Below are 23789 nucleotides of genomic sequence, written 5' to 3'. Positions count from 1 at the left end.
CAGGGCTGGCTCAGCCTCCTCCCCCGCCTCGCTCTGCGGCTTAGCCTGTTCCCGGGGCCATCAGGTGACAATGTGGAAGGCACATGACCGCTCTAGAACGCGAGAGGCGCTGCATCCTCCTGCTGCTGCAGCCGCTGCGCTCTGCCCCTGCGGTGCTCTCCGCAGAATGTGGCTGTGGCGCGTCCTGGCGCTCCAGCTGGGCGCAGCGGTGCTGGCGGGCGCTTGCCAGCTGGATGACACGGTCGGGCTGGCCGCAGAGTTCGACGGCATCGGAGCCATCAGCGGCGGCGGGGTGCGTGAGCCGGGCTGCCCGGGAAGGCTGCGCGCGTCCCCTCCCTTGGCATCCCCAGAAGGGCACCCGCGCGTGCCGTGCACAGGCGAGCGCTGCGAGCTGGCCACAGCCCTGCCTCTCCCCTGGTCCTGCCGTGGCCGGAGTGGGCAGGCGTGGGGTGATCTCTCCCAGCCACCCACCAGACCCAGCACCTCCCCAGCTGCAGCCAGGCTGCTCCGCTCACAGGCTGCCCCATGCAGTCAAGGCAAAGGCACCGAGAGGGATTTTAGCAGCTTTCCTTCTTCCATGTGCATTTGGCTCGTGGCCCCCCCTTGACCCCAGGCCCGGTGCCCCCCCTTCACCCTCCTCTCAGAGGCCTTGAGTCAGGGGCTGGGGATTCCCCTTCTTCTTTCTAGGGAACACCTGCTAAAATGGAGTGTCAGCAGAGTTAGGACAGACAAAAGAAAATCGTTCTTTGTGGTTAGTCTGTGGAGCTCCTTGTCACACGATGTGGCGATGACACCTGGCCTAGATGCCAGGGGATTGGACACATTTCTGGAGGAAAAGTTCATCACGCGTTACAAGCCATGATGTGTAATGTGCAACCTCCTGATTTTAGAAGTGGGCTATCTCAGAATGCCAGATGTGAGAGAGGGCCCCAGGATGCAGGTCTCTTGTTGTCTTGGGTGCTCCCTGAGGCAATCTGGTGGGCCTCTGGGAGATGCAGGAGGCTGCATTAGATGGACCTTTGACCTGATCCAGTGGGAATCTTCTTATGTTCCTTCCCCCCTTCTCCCCCCCAACGCTCCCGTCCTTGTATTGAGCTGAGCCAGTCAAGAAGCCCCAAAGGTGAAGCCTTTTTTTGGGTGCGTTACATGTAGAATGGCTTTGTGGTACACAGTGGCATAGCTGCAGGGGGTTCAAAGCACTAAGTCTTGCAGGGAGCATACAAGGAGCTCCTCCTCCATTTTGCAATCACCTCCTGGAATGACTCAGAAGGGGAGGGAGCAGGGCCCCTAGCAGGCTGTGGTGAGGCTCCCTGCAAGACTTAGTGCTTTGCACCCCTTCTAGGTATGCCACTGGTGGTAATGCTGTTGAGAGTGGGAGGGAAGGCAGTATCTTAGGACTTATGGTGCCATGAGGCTTTGTCTGAAAGGAGCAGTTGGGGATGAAGTGAGTGTGTGCAGATGACTGTGAAGCACAACCCTAGATAAGCATATGTCAGGGTTTGGTTGTGAGAAGCTGGGCCGCAGAGGGTAGTAATGGATGGGGCTGTGCAGAAGGCACGTGGTGTAAAAGCGTATGCTGTGTTTTGGGGTGCAGGGAAATTGAACTGGAACATCTGTAGTCAGATGAAGTTGGAAGAAAAGGTCCTGTGTAAAAAACAGGAGTGAAGTCCCCTGTAGTGTTCTGAGGTTTGCGGAGCTGGTGGAAATATAAATGGGAGTAATATGGTTATACTGTATGAGCAGAGAAATCCTGGCTGTTAGCTTCTGTGAGCATCAGTTATTCAATATGATTTTTTTTTTCTTGCAGGCTACTTCCCGGCTTCTAGGGAATTATCCAGAACCTTATCGCTCGCAGATCTTAGATTATCTTTTTAAGGTGGTAACAATTTTACTGTTCCAATAAATATGAATTGTGGTACCTCTCCCAGAATTAACCTGGATTTGTTGTTTCTTAATATTCTGTCAGTTATTTTAACAATCGGTGGTGGTTGGCAACCTTCAGTCTCAAAAGACTATGGTATAAGCCTACAGCACCCAGTATTCCCAGGCAGTCTCCCATCCAAGTACTAACCAGGCCTGACTCTGCTTAGCTTCCAAGATCAGATGAGATTGGGCATGTGCAGGGTAACAGTTGCTGTGTGGAGTTCCTGAGGGAGTTCATGGCTGAACACAGTCACGTTCTGGCAACTCCTGCGACGCCGCTGGAACCAACCATATTGGCCTTTGCCTTTCCATTGGACCATTTCAGCGACGTGGAGAGGGGGGATTTGCTGCATGGGTAACAGCCTGTCCTCCATACCTACTTTACCCAGGCTTCGTGCACTGGAGAGGACACTCTGTTCCAGAACCACCATTCAGAGCGTAACACCATAGTCTTCCAAGACTGAAGGATGCCAACAGAATTTTAACAATCACTTTTGTGTTTACGAAGCACATACTCCTAGACATGGTCCTAGACATGGTCATGATGACCTAAAGCATACCACTTTATTAACATCTGGTTGTATTAAAGTAACCATCATAACACATGGTTAATTTGGATTATTGGCAACTGTGATCCAAGAGATTGAGCTTGGAGATCTGAGTCTTAACCCCTTTTCTGACTTGCTGATTGGCTCTGAGAATTTTGCTTAGATGATCCTGTAAAAGCTTCTTATTACTTTGTGAAGGCAGTTTAAGTGTTGATTCTGATCCACATCTTGGTATTTTCGACCCTGCACATCTCAAGAGATTTCCTTTAAGCCATTATGATTTTAATTCAGATGGGAGTATGGCTTGAATGGCTCTGTCTCTGCTTAATGTTATAGTGAGATATGAGTGCATGTTACAGTGAGAGTGCATGTTATAGTAGATATTATAGTGAGATAGAGCAGTGTTTCTCAACTAGTGGAATGGGAACAACCAGTGGTACTTGAGGTGGTGTCTGGTGCTACTTGTTCCCTCACCTGTACTTGTTCAGTCACCTGCTGCCTGGCCGCGAGACGCAGAACATGACACAACGAACAGCAGCAAGAGGCTTGGTGAGCAGAGCTCCAAAGCATGCTTTTTCATGCTCAGAAAAGCCCTTCTGTCCACCCTGAGCCTCTTACTGGTGTTTGTCATGTTGCATCTGGCCTCCCAACCCAGAAGTTGATGTCATCACCAGTTGGTGATGTCTTTGCCAGTTGCTTCTGGTGGTACTTCACATTAGTGGGCCATGTGAAGTGGTATGGCACAGGACAGATGTTGATAAACACTGGTGTAAAGAATTCTTCTTGGTGGCAGCTCCGTTATCATGGAAATTCCTTCTCCTCAGGTTCTCTAGGCCAGGGGGCCACATCTGGCCCACAGCAACTTAAAATATTTTTATTGCTAATTTTTTTTGCTAACATTTGTCATTTTTACTTTATATATATATATATTTTTTCAGTTTGAGCACGGCATTGTTTCTTTGTAATTATCACATTTCTCTTTTGTTCTGAATCATACTGTGCTGCTTACAAAAAAAAAATCCAAGTAAAATTCATTCGTTTAAATTCCATTCATTTATAAAACTGATTCTTTTTCTGCAACAATGTGTAAAATATATGATGTGGCCTTGTACTGAGCAGTTTGGAGACCAGTGTTCTAGGCTGTTACCTAGGTTGACTTTGCAGACTGACAGTAAGGCAGAATAGTGGGTAAAAAACAAAGAATGGACTGCATAACAAGCTGGTCAGGGAATGAACAATGCAAGGCTCTAAAGCAAAGGATTTTTTTTTTATTTTTTTTTTAACAGATTTTTACCCCATGGAATCCTGTAGGATTCTTTGGTGGGGTGACTGAATCAGGGAATCTTCTGTTGTTAGTTGAGGACTGCTCTGGGTTCTGCCTGGTTTTCCCACCCAGTTGGGGATGCAGTCACTGGTTGGAGGACCACTGACTTGTTTATAGTTGGGGTGCTTAATCAGGGGCGCTTAATCAGGGGTGGCAAGGACTATTTGAGATGTCAAATCTAGAGCCTTAAATGCTATGGTTCATTTAAGAAAGGGACAGGTGTTATTACCTGGTTCAGTAAAAATTGTGACTTTCCTGGTCTGTGGATCTATGATCTTTTGCCCCCCATTCTATTAAATAGCCAAGCTATGTCCCTTTGCTCTTAAGGCAGGCAGCACCAAGTGCTCATGTTTAGATGCATGTCTCCTGCACACCATAAATTAAGATAAATAAAATATTGATCATGTAATGAGTCCTGAGTTCCTTTTGGGACTATTGTAAGATTTTTCTTTCCAGGCTGATATCTAATGTCTGGAGGGAATCCAACACAGGGAAATTTTAATTTGATGATATTATTATTATAATATACCACTTTTCAACAAGATAATTTTATGTAGTAAAATAAATCAATAAATATGTTATTGTACGTATTAATTCATTCTCTGTGCTTAGGAAGGGATGGGAAGCAATGGCAATAAGGAATTGGGAAACTTTGAAATTTGCATTTTAAAATTTAAACCATAATTAAACAAACTGAAAAATGATTCATGTCTTACTGAGAAGACATGAGATAATTATGCTCCCCTGTGGGTAGCAGTTGCATGGCTGATAACATTTTACTGCTATGAATCATAACTTGTAAAACTTGAAAGTAACTTTGGCTTCTGCCATCAGTAACTTTCCATTTACTCGAGTTTAAGTCCTGTTGAACTCATTGGGGCTTATTTCAGTATACATATATATCAAATTTAAATGGGAAAGGTACAGAAAAGAGTGACCAGAATGATTACTGGCCTGGGGCACTTCTCTTATGAGGAAAGGTTATAGTGTTTGGGGCTCTTTGGTCTAGAAAAAAGGCGCCTGACAGGGGACATGATTGAGAGACACAAAATTGTGCAAGGGATAAATAGAATGGATAGAGGGATGTTCTTTTCCCTCTCACACAACACCAGAACCAGGGGACATCCACTAAAATTGAGTGTCAGGAGAATTAGAAAGAAAATATTTCTTTACCTGGTGTGTAATTAGTCTGCGTAACTCCTCACCACAAGATGTAGTGATGGCACCAGGCCTAGATGTCTTTACAAGGGGATTGGACAGGTTTCTGGAGAAAAAGTCCATCACAGGTTGAAAGCCTCATGATTTTAGAAGTGGGCTACCTTAGAATGCCAGATGCAAGGGCGAGCAACAGGATACAGGTATCTTGGTGTCCTGTGTGAGGCATCTGGTGGACTACTGTGAGATACAGGAAGTTGGACTAGATGGGTCTTTGGCCTGATCCAGCCAGGCTCTTCTTATTTTCTTAATGGTACTGTTTGTTTTGTAGTATCTGGGCTGCACCTGTGCATCTTATAACAAGCTATAAAACAGCAAATCTGCACAAGAAATTTTCTCATACTTTATGTTGGTGGTGGAGGAATATGACTTATTACTGTGATAATTGAAATGAACAGTGTAATTTATGAGATGAAAATCACCTTCTGCTTGTGTTGAGCAGAAAAAGAATGATCCCTTTCAAGGCCTCAAAGAATAGCATTGTGCTGTTGCAACTGCTTTCCACATAAGATGAGACTGTATGTGCAGCTTGTACTTTGCTGTAGCACAGGGGTTTCCAAACCCTGGCTCGGGGGCCAGATGCGGCCCGTAGTCAGGCTCTGTCTGGCCTCTGATTCCCTGAGAGCCTCTGACCCAGTTGACCAAACATAACCAGAGTGGTGCTTGTGGGGTGGGGGAATGGGAGTCCATTTAAGTGTGTGCTTTATTTCTTGGGCTATGTTTGTGCTTGGAGAAGTCCTGGACATTTGAACCTGTTCATTTGTTCATTCATCCAAGTGCCATCTCTCATGCATTTATTTAAATTTTATATTTAATTTTTTTTCCGGCCCTCGACACTGTGCCGGATATTTGTTGCGACCCTTTGGCCAAAAAGTTTAGAGACCACTGCTGTAGTGCACTTATCAGTATAGTTAAGGATCATCACTGTCATACTGTTCCACCTGACCTTGGTGGAGCCACTTATTTCAGCTGCTTTTGCACCAAGGTCATTTTGTGCTTAGGGAAAATGTACTGTGGCGTAACTGATGTTGTGTGCATAGTGGGAAGCAACTGTTGTACCTAAGGAGGTACGTGGGGCGGCAGCAAGAAATAGGGCCTTCTCAGTAGTGGCACCAATGCTATGGAATTCCCTTCCCCTTGACTTAAGAATGGCTCCCTCTCTTGAGACTTTTTGGCGAGACCTGAACACCCTTCTGTTTAAACAAACCCTCTGAGTTCTCGGCCTTTTTAACATCTTTTTAACATCTTTTAATATTTTTTACAGGCCTGATTCTTGTATGATTTGCTGCTGCTCTATGCTCTTTTTACCTGACTATTTTTTATCTGACTGTTGTTTTTATGATATGTGTTAATATGTATTTTATTTGTTTTAAATTATGTTTTAAATCTGTTTTAACCTGTTGTAAGCCGCCTTAAGTCCCTTTGGGGAGAAAGGCGGGGTAAAAATAAAGTTTATTGTTATTAGTTGGACCTTGGGCCTGATCCAACAGGGTCCTTCTGATATTCTTTGCTCGATTGCCTAGAACTATGAGAAAAGGTGTACATTGACTACAGGGAGGAAGAAATAAAACTATTACCCAATGCAGTCACTTGTATAAATCAGAGGGCAAAAACTATTCACTGTTTTTAATTTGAGGAATAATAGGTGTTGATATGTAGTAAATACACATGCACAGGCACTAAAGTTTAATATGTCTTAGCATATTTGGCATCAAGGACAATCAGGCACACCTGCGCAGTTGGGCACACTCAACCAACCTTGAAAATATGTTGGGTCATTGAACTCTGTGCCTGTGAGCAGCAGAATGCTATGAAGGAGAATCTGATCTAGGAATGTGTTTGCGGTTAAGCTAGAACTAGCTAGTAGGCAGCTAGTATGAAGCATCCTTGTGGAAATTTCCCAACTGCGTAACCTTATATCATGTGTTTTGAGACTTAATAAAAAGCTGGGTCAGGAGCTGGGAGAGCACTTCACTTCTCCCTTGATTTCATTCTTGCTCCTGCTTCCAGCACTTTCAACCTCTCTGAAACCTGTGTCTGTTGTCTAATTCTTGCCATGGCTTTTCTGCCACACCAACGCAGCATCTCAGGCTGCTCTCAAGTAGCACCAAAATGCTACATTGATAGTAGCAGATGAACACTCATTGAAGGTGTGATAATACACTGGCTTCCGCTTCAGTGATGCACTGTGCTGTATACATATATTTGTTATGTGGTCTAACAGTAGTTTTTCTTTTTCTTTTTTAAAAGCCAAATTTTGGTGCTGCTTTGCATATCCTCAAAGTGGAGATTGGTGGTGATGCACAAACAACAGGTATGAGTAACTGAGGAACAAGATTTAATAATGTAAGGTTTTCAGCAATACTATGGGCATTTTAGTTCCAAACACTATTTGCCAACATGCCTAATTCAGCCTTCAATGCTGTGACATTACTATTTTTTTTAGTCTTTATGAAATTAATCTATTCTTGCTTTACAACAAAATAACAGGATTTTATAGGATGCATAGGATGCATAGGATGCATAGGGCCTACAGGATGCAGTGCATGCCCCGTTGGAACAACTGCATCTGCACTGGAAAGGATTGGATCCTGAGCTATTTATTGAGTTTTGTCTCCCCCCCTAGATGGGACTGAGCCATCTCACATGCACTATGAAGACGATGCTAACTTTTTCCGTGGTTATGAATGGTGGCTAATGAAGGAAGCTAAAAAGAGGAACCCTAACATTAAATTGATTGGTAAGAACTGCAGACTTCCAAGCATTCTGGCCCTATAATTTGAAAACACCTTTGTGATTCAGTTTTAATGACAGAATATTTCAGTACACAGTGCAATGAAGGGTAGTTGATAAAATAGTGGAAATGACTTATGATATCTGTTTGGCAATGTATTATGACAGATCTGGTGCATGGTCCCAGCTTTAATTTGGAGGTCATTCTGTCCTGCATCTCATAGTGTTCTTGACCCACAACTTTGGTTACACAAGATCCTGGAATTCTTCCTCTGGAAAAGTTATGATCTACGTGTTCTGCCAATCATGATCTCTTTAGGTCACTTTGACATAACTCTCCTGTCCTGTTTTAAAGGGAATCAATAGTCATTCTCTTGGCTCCAATTTCAGTTATTTTTCTCAAACAAGAGAAGATAAGTTAACCCTCTAAAATCTCTATCAGTGGGGGTCATGCTGCCTGGCTAGCAGTTCCCCTCCTTGTGGGGTGGGGTGAAGTGGAGGGAAACAGCAGCAGACTCAGAGTGAAGGGGTGCCCTGAGTCTGCTGCTTCCTCTACCACTTGACGTGGGCCATGTCTTTTGAGTCATGGGTGAGTCGGCCTAGATTGTGGCGCAGATAGTTCCTTTGTACCCACTGTGAGCTACAGAGATCCTCAAGAGCATTTAGAGGCCTCCTATAGTCTTTACCATGTGCTAACCTGTGTATGTCTGCTCAGAAGTAAGCTCCATTGATTTTTGTGTGGCTTACTTCTGAGATGTATGTAGGATTGTAGCCTTAGTATTTGGGTGCTTTCTTTGCACATTATGTTTTACAGAGGTAGACAGCTGTCTAAGAAGTGCATGTTTTGTACATGAAGCTTACGCATCTTCCTTTCTCTTTACAGGCTTGCCATGGGCTTTTCCAGGCTGGGTTGGTCGGGGTAAAAACTGGCCTTACAATTATCCAGATGTCACGGTTTATTATGTAGTCTCCTGGATTATGGGTGCTAAAAAATACCATGATTTGGACATTGATTATGTTGGGGTTAGTAGTTTGTGTTTTAAGTCTTTCCTCTCATATTTTGAACACACTTCATGTTTGAGATCCTTCCAAAAAGAATTGTTCTTCTAGTATTTTATCAACAGAAACACTGTAGATTTTCTGCTTGTTCTGCGATATGCCAGCTTGTCCCTAGAGTGGGTGTACTCCTAAGGCATTGGGAAGAACTATGAAACAAAGCTTCTTTTTTACTTTTTTTCTTAGAGATCATAAAGCAGTACTATGATTTCTAAATGTATTCTGAGCTGACTTTACATGCATTAATTTGCATTTGGGGGGGGGGAGAACATGCTTGAGATTGAACTCATGAGAACAGCCCTGCTGGATCAGGCCATAGGCCTATCTAGTCCAGCTTCCTGTATCTCACAGTGGCCCCACAATGCCCCAGGGAGCACACCAGATAACAAGAGACCTGTTAAGTAACAACATAGGTATGTCCTACTTCAGAGCAGGGTGCAGTCAACCATGCAGACACAGCAGAGTCTTCAAGAGCAATTGTATTTTGAGTACAGAGCCATACACAGACTAGTTAGAGCAGTCCAGGTCATACACATGTAATACAGCAATTCAGAGTTACCTAGTTATAGTCCAGTTTCCTTAAGGCAAAGTCAATCCATGGTCATTTTCAGTGTTTGTTCAGACAGGGTCTCCAGCAGTAGCTTCTCAGTTTACCCACTGCCAAGGTGGAGCTGCATGGAGAGGCTTAAATGGGATTCAGCACCCAATCTGGTTTTGCCTGGTTGATTTGCTGCACAGGGCTTCAGGTAGTCAAGCTATCACAGCTGTTTACAACTTGCCCTGAACCAACTGTTTGCAACCAGGCCTGGCTGTGCCAAAGAGCTAACAAGACCTGCATCCTGGTGCCCTCCCTTGCATCTGACATAGCCCATTTCTAAAATCACATCAAAAGAGATTGTGGCCAGCAACCACAGAGGTGTTTCTTGAGTTGTGGCTATGGAGCTCCAGAGAGCTCCAGTCTCTGTACAATTTAATGGTTCCAACTGGTTCACTGGATTGTTGATTGTATGAAAAATACAAAGTGGGTAGGACTGGGATTAATTTTGGGGAAATCCAAAGTCTCCAGTCAAGCAAATTATATAATTTGATTTGCAGTATGGGAAGGGGGGGGCTTCTTCTTGTTCATGATCTTACAGTATTATTTTGACATTTTCTCTGTGAAGGTAAACACTCAGATTTTTATAATTTAAATTACTCTTTTAAAAAAAATTGTAAATAAATTCTACTCCACCTTTGGAGGTGCCAGCTGAGATCAATCCTAACTTGCACTGGAACAGGCAGGCTGAGTGGCCTGGGTTGAATGCAGCGGAAGGTAGGTGCTGACTGGAGGGCAACTTGGAGTGCAGAGATATTTTTCCCCTTACCCCGTGTCACACCCACACACCCTGTGAGGCTACTGATCTGCATCAGTGAATTCATTGGGTGCAAGTTTGAGCAGTCTATGTAAGGCTATAGGGCCTGGGAGTGGGGTTTAGGATTAGGTCTGCACTGCCGCAGCTGATCCCACTCTCCTCCAAGGCCCAATCCACCACCTGAAGGACCCCCCCCGCCCGACCCCCCCACCTCAGTTCTACCCTCCCACCACACATTCTGACCCCCTGTGCTCATTTAGCTCTGCCAAAATGAACTCACCGTTTCCAGAGCTGAATCTAGCATGGAGAGGCCAGTGCACATCCTTGTGCCAGCACGCCCATCTCTAGAGTACTCGCGAATGTGCTCTACGGCATGTTTGCGACATTCTTGGGCTGGTGCAGGGGACTTGCACCAGTCTAGCAGCACTCCAGGATTGTGCTCTAAGGCAGCTAGCAACAATAAAAACAGTAAATCAAGGGAGCCAGATTCGGTTGTGTGTCAGAATGATTTTATTTATTTTATTTTAATTTCACATTTTTATACCACCCTTTTCTCAAGGAGCTTAGGGGTGGTCTTCATAATTGTTTCCATCCTTTTGACCTCACAACAACCCTGAGAGGTAGGTGAGACTGAGAGATGGTGAGTGGCCCAAGGTCAACCAGGAAGCTTCATGACTTAGCTGGGATTCCACGTCTAATTCCATCTTCCATGTCTAAGTTCAACTCCCAAACCACTACAGCAGTGGTTCTCAAACTCGCCGGGAGTCTGAGAACTACTTGCAAGTGGTTGCAGGGGATGGGATGTGGAGAGGGGATGTGTCCCAGCAGTGTCACAGCAATCATGGTGTTGCAGGCACTCAGAGGCTTGCCAGCCTACTTGAGGGGGTCTGCAAGCCTTGGAGAGAGTCTGGGAGGCCTGCAGCTCCCTCTGCGGGTCTCTCCCAAGCTTCGTTTTGCTCCAATCAGGTTGGAGCGACTTCTGGTTTAGCAGAAGTGGCTCTGATCTTCAGATTGGAGTGAAACAAAGCTTGGGGGAGACACGTGGAGGGGGCTACGGGTCTCCCAGACCCTTTCCAAGGCTTGCAGACCCCCTCAAATTGTCTGGGTGCCCGTGATCACTGCGGTGCCACCGGAGCACCCATTACTGGGTCAGTCCCCTTAAAGGGAAATGACCTGTTTTGTCTGCCTATGGTGGGTTTCAACCCACCACTTTGAGCATCACTGCACTACACCATCCTGTCTCATAAACTAAGCAAATGGAACTCCTTGCATTGAGATTATTGCTTTTGGCGGAATACATTCTTCCCATATGTTATAGTGAGACAGCCTTTTCCTGGGCAAGTTAGGATCTCCAGGAATGCTGGCCCAGAAAGTGGAGTATTTAATATGATTGCGAACTTGTACTTGAATTTGTTTAGCAAGTAGGACTAACCATTGTAGACAGCAAGTAGGGGTCATTTGCCCAGGTAGCATACTGGTAGCATTTTTGTGGTGAATATTATATGTGCAGTGTCATAAGAGAGGGTGTTGATAAAAATGTTTTTATCAAATGGGTATTTATCTCCCTGTCAATTGTTGAGCTATAGCAGGTTTTATGGAACAAGTTAAACTGCTGCTAGATGGGAAGACAGGTAGAAAAGCATTTATTTTCATACAGTGTAGTATTTACCTGCTTCAGTGTATCTTCATTGTATGAATTATAATGTGTATATAACCTTGAGTAGGATAAAGCTATTTGAGAAGCAGTTATAAAACCTGTAAGAACAAATACTACTTGTGGTTACACCTGAAACAGACTATAGATAGGGTGTGTCTCTAGGGCTCCAGGACTTGGATTTGAGCTACTGCATGCATGGTCCTCATAGCCCCCTTTAGCCTTCAAAATGACCAAGGTGTGCACTATTGAAGGCCATGGATTGGCTGGCCTGGTGTAAAAGGTAGGAAGCTGAATATGGTATTTCCTGGTTTAATAGAGCAATGTCTTCTGCTTGACTACAGCTTTTAGTCCTCCAGCTCAAATACTGGTCTTGGAATATCTAGATTGGAGTGTGGGTTCTTGTACTCCCATTCTGGCCCAGATGTTCTGTTACTTGCTTATAAGAAGCCTAACAATACTTTTAAATGTTTCTTTTTGTGTGTTTTTAGATCTGGAACGAACGGACTTGTAACCAACAATATGTCAAGGTAGGTTAGTTGATAAACATAAGATGAATCCTGATGGATCAGGTTATAGACCCCTCTAGTTCAGCTTCGTATACCTCACAGTGACCCCCCCCCCCGGCCTCAAGATGTACACAAGGCAACCAGACACCTGTATCCTGTTGCCACTCCCTTGCATCTGGCATTCCGAGATAGCCTACTTCTAAAACCAGGAGGTTGTGTATACCCATTGTGGTTTGTAATCTGCGATGGACTCTTCCTCTGTAAATCTGTCTAGTCCCATTTTAAAGCTATCTAGGGCACAATCCTAACCCCTTATATCAGTGCTTTCTAGAGCTGGCATAGCGGTACCAGTGGAACTTGGGCTGCATCCTGCAGTTGGGTGTCACTCGCAGAGGCCTCCTCAAAGTAAGGGAATGTTTGTTCCCTTACCTTGGAACTTCATTGCCCTTATGTCAGCGCTGGAAAACACTGACATAAGGGGTTAGGATTGCACCACTAGTCTTTCATTGCCATCACCATAGACCACAGCTGCGATACAAGGACATCTGCAAGAGAGATCTGAAGGCCTTAGGAGTGGACCTCAACAGGTGGGAAACCCTGGCCTCTGAGCGGTCCGCTTGGAGGCAGGCTGTGCAGCATGGCCTTTCCCAGTTTGAAGAGACACTTGGCCAACAGTCTGAGGCAAAGAGGCAAAGAAGGAACACCCATAGCCAGGGAGACAGACCAGGGACAGACTGCACTTGCTCCCAGTGTGGAAGGGATTGTCACTCCCGAATCGGCCTTTTCAGCCACACTAGACGCTGTGCCAGAACCACCATCCAGAGCGCGATACCATAGTCTTCCGAGACTGAAGGTTGCCAACAACATCCTGTAGCAAGGAGTTCCTCAGATTACTCACTGGGTAAAGAAATATTTCCTTTGGACTGTTCTAATTCTCCTGCCAGTCAATTTTAGTGGATGTCCCCTAGTTCTGGTATTGTGTGAGAGGGAAAAGAATATCCCTCTATCCATCCCATGCATAATTTTATATCTCAGTCGTGTCTTCAGGCACCTTCTTTCTTTGCTGATGTTGTTTAATGAAATATTTAATGTTTTGTTGTAATGTTGCATGCATCAGTACTAAAGATTTTAGCAGTGCGGGATTCTGAGCTGACTTCTCTGAAATCAAATATCTTTGAGAAGTGTATGGTTGGATATGAGCTAAAATATGCTTGTATTAATAGACTTTACGCTGATTCATTCTAGCATGTCTTTCTTTTTACTACCATGGTAACCTTTTGATCTTTATCTCCTGTGCTTATGTTACTAAGGCTGCAATCTTAACCACACCTTCCTAAGCCTGACTGAACAAAATAGAACTTGCTTCTGAGTAGACCTGGTTAGGACTGTGCCCTAAGAGTGCAATCCTAACATTGTGCTTGGCTGGCGCAAGGCCTGGGAGGGTTGCAAACGTGCTGTAAAGCATGTTTGCGCCTCCTCAGGTGTTGGCCAGACTGGCGTGGGGATGTGCCCTGGCCAGCTGAGGCTGCATCCAGCCTCCGTGCCGACAAAACAAGGTAGGTCCACGCTGGCCAAGCTCAAGGGCATTTTGAAGTGGGGGAGGGTGGGCAGCAGGTGGGCTGGTGGGCGGCAGGAGAGCAGGGGGTGGGGCCAGGACCCAGCACTGGTGCGGGATCCTGACCCCGTTCCCTGGCAGAGCAGCTCCGGGCTGCTCAGATCTGCATCACTTCTTTAGGTGGCGCAGATCCAAGTAGACCCACTGGGGCGGCTGCAGCTGTCCGCAGGGTAAGGGGAAGCGTTTCTCCCTTGCACTAGGCTGAGCTGCTTGCAGCCCAAGACTTGCACTGGATACAGGGCAGGCCTGCCAGCCTCCCTGTTCCAGCCAAGTTAGGATTGCGCTGTCAATGATTTCAAGCCAAATAAAACTAGGTACATCTTGGTGTCATTGCAGTTTGTTCCACATTATGCAGTTAGTTTGGATTTAAATAAAAATCTTATCCTTAAGTTTTAGGGTGGATGCAGTATCCCTGTTTTGCTGTTGCAATAGCCTTGTGAAATCTGTCTAACTTTTAGGTTAAAGGTTGGACTTTGATATCTGTGGGGATCAGGTTCCAGACACACCATAGATATAAAAAACTGTGGATAATTAAATCTGCATTACTGATAATTAAATCAGCAGGGCCTACAGATGTGACTGGAACCTTGTTCTGGTTGTGTCTGGAGTTATTCTGAGCCCACAGAGGTCACATAGAGAACCTTAGAAAGATCATGTTCATAAGGTCGTCAGTGGGTCCTCCAAAAGCAAGTTCGGAACCCACGATATGGCAAATCAGTGGTTCCAAATCTGCAGATAAAGAGGACCCAATGTATTTTGGGTAAGGAAACTCTGTCCTTTGTGACATAAGAACAGCCCCACTGGATCAAGCTATAGGCCCATCTAGTCCAGCTTCCTGTATCTCACAGCGGCCCACCAAATGTCCCGGGGAGCACACCAGATAACAAGAGACCTGCATCCTGGTGCCCTCCCTTGCATCTGGCATTCTGACATAGCCCATTTCTAAAATCAGGAGGTTGCACATACACATCAGGTCTTGTAACCCATAATAGATTTTTCCTCCAGAAACCTGTCCAATCTCCTTTTAAAGGCATCCAGGCCAGATGCCGTCACCACATCCTGTGGCAAGGAATTTCACAGACCAACCACATGCTGAGTAAAGAAATATTTTCTTTTGTCTGCCTGAACCCTCCCAACACTCAATTTTAGTGGATGTCCCCTGGTTCTGGTGTTATGTGAGAGTGTAAAGAGCATCTCCCTATCCACTCTGTCCATCCCCTGCGTAATTTTGTATGTCTCAATCATGTCCCCTCTCAGGCGCCTCTTTTCTAAGCTGAAGAGTCCCAAACGCCATAACCTTTCTTCATAAGGAAGGTGCCCCAGCCCAGTAATCATCTTGGTTGCTGTCTTTTACACCTTTTCCATTTCCACTATGTCCTTTTTGAGATGCGGCAACCAGAACTGGACGCAATACTCCAGATGTGGCCTTACCATCGATTTGTACAACACCATGATAATATTAGCTGTTTTGTAATGCTATAGTGCCATTGTAAAAATCGATGGTAAGGCCACGCCTGAAGTATTGCAGATTATTGTGAGACCTGGTGATTGCTACTAATTAATACATTTATCTAGGATATTCTGAGTATGCAAAGTACTTCACAACTTGTTTTACTTTACAACAGTCCTGTAAAGCAAGTATCCTAAGGCTGAGAGGAAGCAGCTTGCCTAAGGCCAGCAAGTGAGATCATGGCAGTTGGGAGACTCACAGCTCACTCTTTTAGCCACTGTGCTGCACCAGCTCTGTAGCATTGATTTGTGGTCTGCTTTCCAGTGAGGTCTTTATCTTATAAGCTAATTCTAAGCAACACCAAAGACCTGCCTTTATTTTAAGTCAGAATTAAAGAACCTTGAAGCCTGATCCTATGCATATTTCCTGAAAAGTAAGTCTTAGTTATAGTGTTCCTTGTGGCTTGTTCTCGATTAATTGTGTAGGGATCCACAGCCTGCAGAACTTGACCAGTTACTTCAGTCAGCGATTGTAAAATCCTATTGTATCCCTCGAAAGATGGAATGACTACCAGCAGTTTATCTGTAATTGTTAGTGTGGTGGTGATGGTGTTGAGAAGCACCAAAACTTCCTGAGGAAGTTCTGATGGATAAAGGTTTGTAGAAAATTGCTGAAATCCTAAAATATCCAGTTAAGATGGAGATGCAATTGATAGGCTGGAAGTACTTGCTAAGTAAACTGATGCAAATTTGCCTTTGTTCAAGTATGTGTTTGCTGTTGTCTTGGTATGTAAAGTGAATGGCTATTAAAGTGGATGTAAAGTGGGTGGCTATTAAACAGAGAAGATGAGGGCTTTGTTTGGGAACTGTTTGCCACAAGAAGTAGTTATGGCATCTTGCCTGGATGTCTTTAAAAGGGGATTGGACGAATTTCTGGAGGAGAAGTTCATTATGGGTTACAAATCATAGTAGGTATGTGTAAGCTCTTGGTTTTAGAGGCAGGTTGCCTCTGATTGCCAGATGCAGGGGTGGACACTAGAACACAGGTTGTGTCTGTTGTCTTGTGTTCTCCCTTGGGCATTTGGTGGGCCACTGTGAGATACAGGAAGCTGGACTAGTTTGGCCTTTGGCCTGATCCAGCGGGGCTCTTATGTTCTTAGGGCACAGTCAGCTCTCATCTAAGCTTTTTCAACCACATCTTCTGTTCGTGGAGAGTTTTGATCACATATATACTTGCATGTACACATTGTTCCTTTCTATTGTGGCCCATTCAGAACTACAGTATTTGTTGTCTGCAATGCAGGAAACCGCACAGTGAAATACAGTCTACCTTTCAGTTGCTAGCAATAATGATGTTCCCATCTTGGGTTCTAATTCATAGTGCTAAGTGGAGCACTTAGAAGTTCAAACTTCTTGCAAACTACTTTCTGTTCTTTCTGTTCTTTCTGTTCTGTTCTGCGATACAAGGACATCTGCAAGAGGGATCTGAAGGCTTTAGGAGTGGACCTCAACAGGTGGGAAACCCTGGCCTCTGAGCGGCCCGCTTGGAGGCAGGCTGTGCAGCATGGCCTTTCCCAGTTTGAAGAGACACTTGGCCAACAGTCTGAGGCAAAGAGGCAAAGAAGGAACACCCATAGCCAGGGAGACAGACCAGGGACAGACTGCACTTGCTCCCAGTGTGGAAGGGATTGTCACTCCCGAATCGGCCTTTTCAGCCACACTAGATGCTGTTCCAGAACCACCATTCAGAGTGCGATACCATAGTCTTTCGAGACTGAAGGTTGCCAACAATAATTGAATTTGAGAAAAGCAAACTTGCTTATTTGTAAACTTGAGCTGATAAGATCTACAACAGTGCTTCCCAAACTCCTGCGAGGGAGTTGGGTGCACTGCAAGTATGAGTGAGGGAGTATGTGCAAGGGAGGGGCTATGGCAGCAACATGATCCTCAGGATGGTGTGCTGCTGGGGAGAAGAGTGTTTTTTCACCTTACCTTAGCGACTGCTGGCCTCTGGCAGGTGTGGGCATCCCTGAAGACACCTCTGCAGGGCTAAACAGTAAAAAACAACAACAAACAACTTGTTTGAAAGCCACTTCCTGTTTTTGATCGAAAACCAGAAGTGGCTTTCAATCAAGTTTTTTTTTTTTTTTTTTTTTTTTTACTATTACAGAGGATTGGGTAGCCCTGCAGAGGTATCTGCAGGGTTCCCTGCACCCCCTTCAGACCAGCAGTCACTAAGTAAGGTGAAAACCCCTCTCCCTCAGCAGCAGCATGATCCTGGGGATTGCATTGCTGCCTTCCCCCCTTCCCACCCCTTCAGGGGCCAGAGCTTAGGGCTTCCCAGGCTGGTGGGTTGCAACCCACCAGTTTGGGAACCAGTGGTCTACAAAGATGTATGAGGTGCAATGTATTCCATCAGTCTTCACTTGCAGTGTACCAATAAATGAGGAAATAGCCATTCCTGTTAGGCACACTCCGTGTCACCGCAGAATGCATCGGAATGCATTATCAGCTTGCCTGCTGCCCTGAAAATACAGTGGTGTGCTGTGGTGAACAGATCTGTGTTTAGCATTCTCCTTCACTTTCCCTATATTTTTCATCCAGGCAGCCTCTTCCTAGTTGCATGAGACTCCTCTCTTTGCCCAGTGTTGCCCCAGAATGCATCGTGATGCATGGAAGAGGCTGCAGGCAGCTGGGGAGACTGCCTGAAGCCCTCAAAATGTAGTGGTTTTGCTGTGTGATGGTAGGAAGAGAGATTTTTGGCTTTTACTTCACTTTCGAAACCTTTTTGAAGTGGGTCCCCTGTATCTGCGGTATCTGCAGAGGGTCTAGAACACATAACCTACAGATACGGGAGCCTGCCTGTATAGGATGGAATGCGAGAACTTTTCATGTTTGGAGCATAAGATCAAATATTTCTTGACATACGCTAAATTTGGCAGCATGTATTACTTGCTAATAGTGACCAGTAATTATGTTGGGGTAAGGAATGGAGGTGGAGTGAGGTGGAGGTGACATGAGGGACATGAGCACTAGGATCAGAGAAGCATCAGAAGTCAGTTGGATTTCACTACTGTTTTGCCCCCCCCCCCTTTTGCTGTCTGTGTTCTCCACACAGTTAAGCTGCTTCAGGCCATTTGCTAGGATCTTAGGCCAGTTAATCTTTCCTGGGGTCATTGTTTTTAAAATAAAAGCCAAATAGGCTTTTGCCCTTGTACTTCAATTTAATATGTGAGATCTTGTCATGCTACCCCATGAATGCAAGCTGAACTTCTAGTATATTATCTGTTACCAAGGTACTTCGTGACACTATGGACAGAATGGGTTTAACGAACATCGGCATCATCGCTGCAGATGGAAATTGGGACATTGCAAGCCAAATGCTAGTAGACCCTTATCTTAATGCTGCTGTTGAGATAGTAGGGTAAGTGCATAAGCAGAGGGGAACAGCAGTTCCTTCATGCCTTTATTCAAAGTCACTTTTTAGGTTCCAAGAAATCTCTGAAGCGGTTTTGCTTTACCTTCCAGAAAAGCATTAAAGGACTCTGTCTTCCTTCTGTACTTGAAACAGTTTCAATCTCATATTAACTGAAGCGGATTTGGCTATGAGCTGAACACACACCTATTCTTAACATTGTGATGAAGTTCTGCTGTCAAGGACTATATTTTATTTGCCAGCTCTGCCTTTCATTTGCCATGATGTGGTAATGGTTTTAGTCCCTTGATGCTGCAGCTTAGGTGGGGCAGATCTGATCAGCCTGGGGCTCCGGGTTTTCCAGGACTGGGGTTAGGATCCAGCACAAGTGCCGTATCCTGGCCCCACCCCCTGCTCTGCCACAGCCTGACCACAGCTCATCTTCCCCCTGCCCCAGAATGTCTTCTTTCCACCCTCCCCAAGCCCCTGTGCTGGCCAACCTCGGCTGACGTCAGCTTCTGGAGGCTGGTGCACATCTGTGTGCCAGCCTCCCTCCTTGAACGGTGGCGTGAAAGTGCTTTATGGCACTTGCACCAATCCATCCTGGGGGCTGGATTGTGCCCTGAGTTTATCTCTGACAGAGTTCTCAACATTTTCTCCTTGTTACAATTCCCAGGGCTCTTAAAGGAAGTTATGACATACAATGGTACAAAACCTAGAAAAGTTCATAGTGTGAGTATGCCACAATCGGGAACTTGGTAGGTGTTATGCATTGTCTGTGCAATAGATGCACAAAGCATTTGGAGATTGCTTGTGGTAATCTAGAATTGATTTTCATGTCTTTCCTACCTGGAAACACAGAATATTTCATTGGCTCTTAGTTGTTTTTGAAAGTCTATTTTACTGAATAGGGGTACCCAGCATATGCAGTACTTGTGCCCTATTCTATAAAAATGCTTATAGAGATACCATTATTTTAAAATTCAAGAGGAAATGTGGAATCAAGAAATTCATTATCTTATAAAGAAGCAGATGTAGCAAACTGAGCTACTGTATTTCCAGTGCAGTGATGGTAGTAGACAATTTTTTTGAAAGTCAAAATGTACATCCAGTGCTTTAATGCCTGTGCAAAAGCACTGCAGCAGATAGACTGCACCTGCACAAAAGTGCCAATTCAGTTGTCTGCAACTTAGGAACCCAGTGTATTGATAGAAGAAAACAGTTGAGTAATGGTGAATGGTTAAAATTGAGTGTATGTATCTTATACAGGTTGTGCCTCAGTATCCACTAGTGATTTGTCATCCAATGATTTGACTAACTACTGATACCAGGACCCATCTTTAAATGCCTTGTAACAAAGAAAAAAAGTGCCAGAATCCAATTTCCGACCTTTGCCCTGTTATGTGGCTCTGGTTGCAAACTTCTCGGGGTTAAAGATAGCTTTAAAGACCCACTTCTAGGTTTGTTGCTCCTCCTTTGTTACCCCAGAATGCATCAGTAAAGATACTATACCACATTCAGTTACTAGATGGGGTGAATAATGGAATCTAATGGAATAATTTCATAAATTAATTCCATAAGAGTCCATTATTCCCCCCATCCAGAGACTGAAAGAGGTATAGCGTCTAGATGAGGGGTCTCCAAACCTTGGCCTGGGGGTCAGATGTGGCCTGCAGCAAGCCTCTATCCAGCCTGCAGCCAGCCTCTGATCCCCTGAGAGCTCTGGCCCAGTTGACCAAACACAACCAGAGTAGTGCTTGTGGGGTGGGGGAATGAGGATCCTTTTAAGTGTGTGCTTTATTTCTTGGGCTGTATTAGTTGTTGGAGAAGTCCTGGACATTTGAGCCCATTCATTAATTCATTAAGTTTCATCTCTAATGCATTTATTTAAATGTTATATTTAATCTTTTTTTCTGGCCCTCGACACTGCCAGATATTTGATGTGAACCTTCAGCCAAAAAGTTTAGAGACCCCTGATCTAGACCAATGCATTCTGGGATGACAATAGAGAAGCAAGAAACCTGGAACTGGTTCTTTAAAGATGTTTTTCCACTGATTTGGTATCCACAGATTTTTTTTTTTTTAATCCACTGAGGAATGGAATCCTAGTGGATAATGAGGCACGACCTATACATCGTGATGTGGAGACTTCAGCTGTGTTATTTCCAGAATCTCTAGTTGAAACTGTTATTTTGTTATTAGTCAAGTTAACTGTCATAGGAGAAAATTACTTTTCCATTCTGGACCTCAGGCTGCTATGCTGTGTACACCTCCTAGGGAACGAGCACCACTCATTCATGTTGGTAGAACGTACTACTTTTAAATTGTTGGGCTGTAAATCTTTTCCGAAGAGCAGTGTAATACTAACTTAAAAGTGGCTGCTGTTCTCCTAAAATCAGAAAAGGCTACTATAACGTTTTAGAGGTTTCTTGTAATTACCTGGAAGATGGTAGATATTCCTAGTGCTGGTCCCTGGCTTTATGTCTACTAATGAATTGTTTAGGACCAGATAATTTATTGCTAAGTGATTTAAAAGCAATTTGGCCAGTAGTTGCAATTGCCCAATGGAGACCAGGATGAGAATGCATTGTGTTGCATTCTGGGGCAACACTGAGTGAAAGGAGGAACCTTTGTGTGATCAGGAGGAGGCTGTAGGAAGCTTGGAATACTGCCTGCAGCCCTACAAATGTAGTGGTTTCACTGTGCTACTGTAACCAGATGTTTTTAGTGTTCTCCTTCATTTTCCCTATATTTTTAAAGGGCTTTCTCTGGTATCTGTGGATCCCTGGTTTCTGTGGGGTGGTGTGGGGTCTGGAATGTAGCCCACATGGATACTGGGGCACACCTGTAGTAAAATCATCTCCCAGTAATCTGCTGGCAGGACTAGCTCTCCCTTGCCTTCAAGAGAAAGGAGGATTGTTTTGGGAAGGAATATATACGGTAGTACTTCTTTTGCCTTTCCCAAAAGAGAATGCACCTTTCCTTATCAGAGAAGCACATAAGGTATTGGTTCCCAGACTGTGAGCTGTAGCTTCCTGGGGAGCAGTGGATCGGAACTTCCAGTGAGCGTCCAAGCCGTGAGTAGCATGGAGACCGAGCTCCCTTGCCTTTGATCTTAAAATGCCTTTGGCTTTTTGTTTTGTTTTTATCTTTTTTTCTTCTTCTTTATAATTTGCTGATACGGCATTTAGATTCTATCAGCATTATTTTGTACTTTGTACTTTTATATTTTTGTTGGCAAGGGATTTGTTTTGGCTCCTTCAAACGCTGCAGCCGCCATATTTACACGTACTACAGACATACAGCTGATTTTAATGACTTGGATGTTTTCTCTTTTATTTTTTGAGTGAGTTTGTTTTTTATTTGATAAGAAGTCATTTTGTTTTGAGTTATATTTTAACTCAATGATTTAATTATTATATTGAAGAAAGGAGGAATAAAAGAGTACCTGGAGTTCCCTTATAAAGAAGGAAAGAAGCTAAGATGGTACTGACAAGAAACAATTATAAAAAACTGGGCTTGCAAATTCAATCCTCTCTGAATCATGAGAGGAAATATCATCGAACTTCAACTCAAGCTAAAATAACAAACTTTTTCCCACATACTTCTCCTTCTTCTTTGTCCAGCTTAAGTAATTGTCCTCCTTTAGGTTCTGATGTAACACCTTATCCTCCGTCAAGTTTTTGTTGTTCTCCACCCAAGATTTTATCACAAACACATTTGCTGAATGAGCCTTTGGCAGCTACTAAGAGCCCTGTTCAAAGGGATTTTTTGGACAAATATGTGCAATCTGATGATCCATCTACAATCAATTCTCAAGCAGCATCAACCCCTGTGTTGGATTTATTTTCTTTAGATACTTTGGGTACTCAAACTATGCTGATAGCTAACACCTTACAGCTTCTTCTGCGGAACATAGCATCATTAAAATCTGATATTGAAGCTTTAATACACCATGTAATAGACCTGGGTTTCAATCAAATTCCCCTGCTCTCCAACAATTTAGTGGATCCTCTTTCTTTAAAGTCAGACTGGGGAGGTAATCTACTCAGCTGAGTCGACCTCCAGCTGCTGCAAATTCTTCTACTGCTGGCTCCACTTTGAAGCATTCAGAGTCTCAGGGGAATTCCTCAATGACTCTGGACTCTGACTTAAATGTTTACAAACTAATTGAAAATGCTCCTATAAGATCTAAAAGGACAAAGTTGAAATCTGTGAAATCTAAATCCCATCTTCTTGCTGGGAGGAGAGTTAGGGTGAAATTGCCCTGTCATTCTAAATCAAGATCTAAAAGCCTTTCCCAAATTGTGGAGTCTCCCAAATCACCTATGGATTCTGATAGACTCTTTTCAAAGTGGGGGGGGGGGGCGAACAGTTTATCTCTAATAGTGTGATTTCTGAAGATTGCCTGGTCATGTCAGCTCAATCCCCTTGTCATTGTACTAATGCTGGCTCTATTCCTTTTATTCCTCCTCCATTGGAGCCAGGTGAGACAGCTGAGAACTTTTTATCTATTCAGAACTTTTTATCTATTCCGATATCTACACCTGCTGTCAAGTCAAGCTCTTCGGCCATTTCTGCCCTAACTTTTCTTAGGGACCAATTGTTTTTTCTAAATTTTCCCAAACCAACAAAAAAAATGTCTCCTATGGAGGGTAAATCCTTCTTTATACAAACGCTTTTCTCCCTTGGTATTAATTTTATCTCTATGGATGAGATCAGGGAGGTGGAATATTTTTTATTCCCCACCCTGGTCTCAGGTGTAAGAGTTGCTTTTGTAAATGTATCTCTTGCTCAATTGTTCTTTCTCTTGCTCAGTTGTCTTTCTCAATAGAGAAAGACTTGCCAAGGCAAATATTGTGGTTAAAAGACATTTCCGTACTTCTTCTGCTTTACTTCTTCTGCTATTTGGTGTTCATTGTAATTCCGTTGTAACTTGTAAGCCAATTTGTGTTTATTCACAACATGTTCATCCCGCTGTGACGAATGATTTAAT

At 44.2% G+C, this 23789-nt stretch overlaps 1 protein-coding gene across 1 annotated transcript in view; it reads left to right on the top strand.

Moving 5' to 3' along the window:
• Positions 1-163: 163 nt before the first annotated feature.
• Positions 164-23789, top strand: part of GALC (galactosylceramidase) — a 56078-nt gene continuing 32452 nt past the window's right edge. The window contains exons 1-6 of the mRNA XM_066628171.1: positions 164-292; positions 1808-1876; positions 7261-7324; positions 7637-7750; positions 8627-8766; positions 12297-12335. Of these exons, the coding sequence (XP_066484268.1) occupies positions 167-292; positions 1808-1876; positions 7261-7324; positions 7637-7750; positions 8627-8766; positions 12297-12335 (552 nt within the window). The 5' untranslated portion in view covers positions 164-166. The remainder of the gene's footprint in view (positions 293-1807; positions 1877-7260; positions 7325-7636; positions 7751-8626; positions 8767-12296; positions 12336-23789) is intronic.

This window comes from Tiliqua scincoides, chromosome 1, assembly GCF_035046505.1.
Source record: "Tiliqua scincoides isolate rTilSci1 chromosome 1, rTilSci1.hap2, whole genome shotgun sequence".
NCBI lineage: Eukaryota > Metazoa > Chordata > Lepidosauria > Squamata > Scincidae > Tiliqua > Tiliqua scincoides.
Note: the sequence above shows the minus strand (reverse complement) of the source record. Positions and strands in the feature narration are given on the sequence as shown.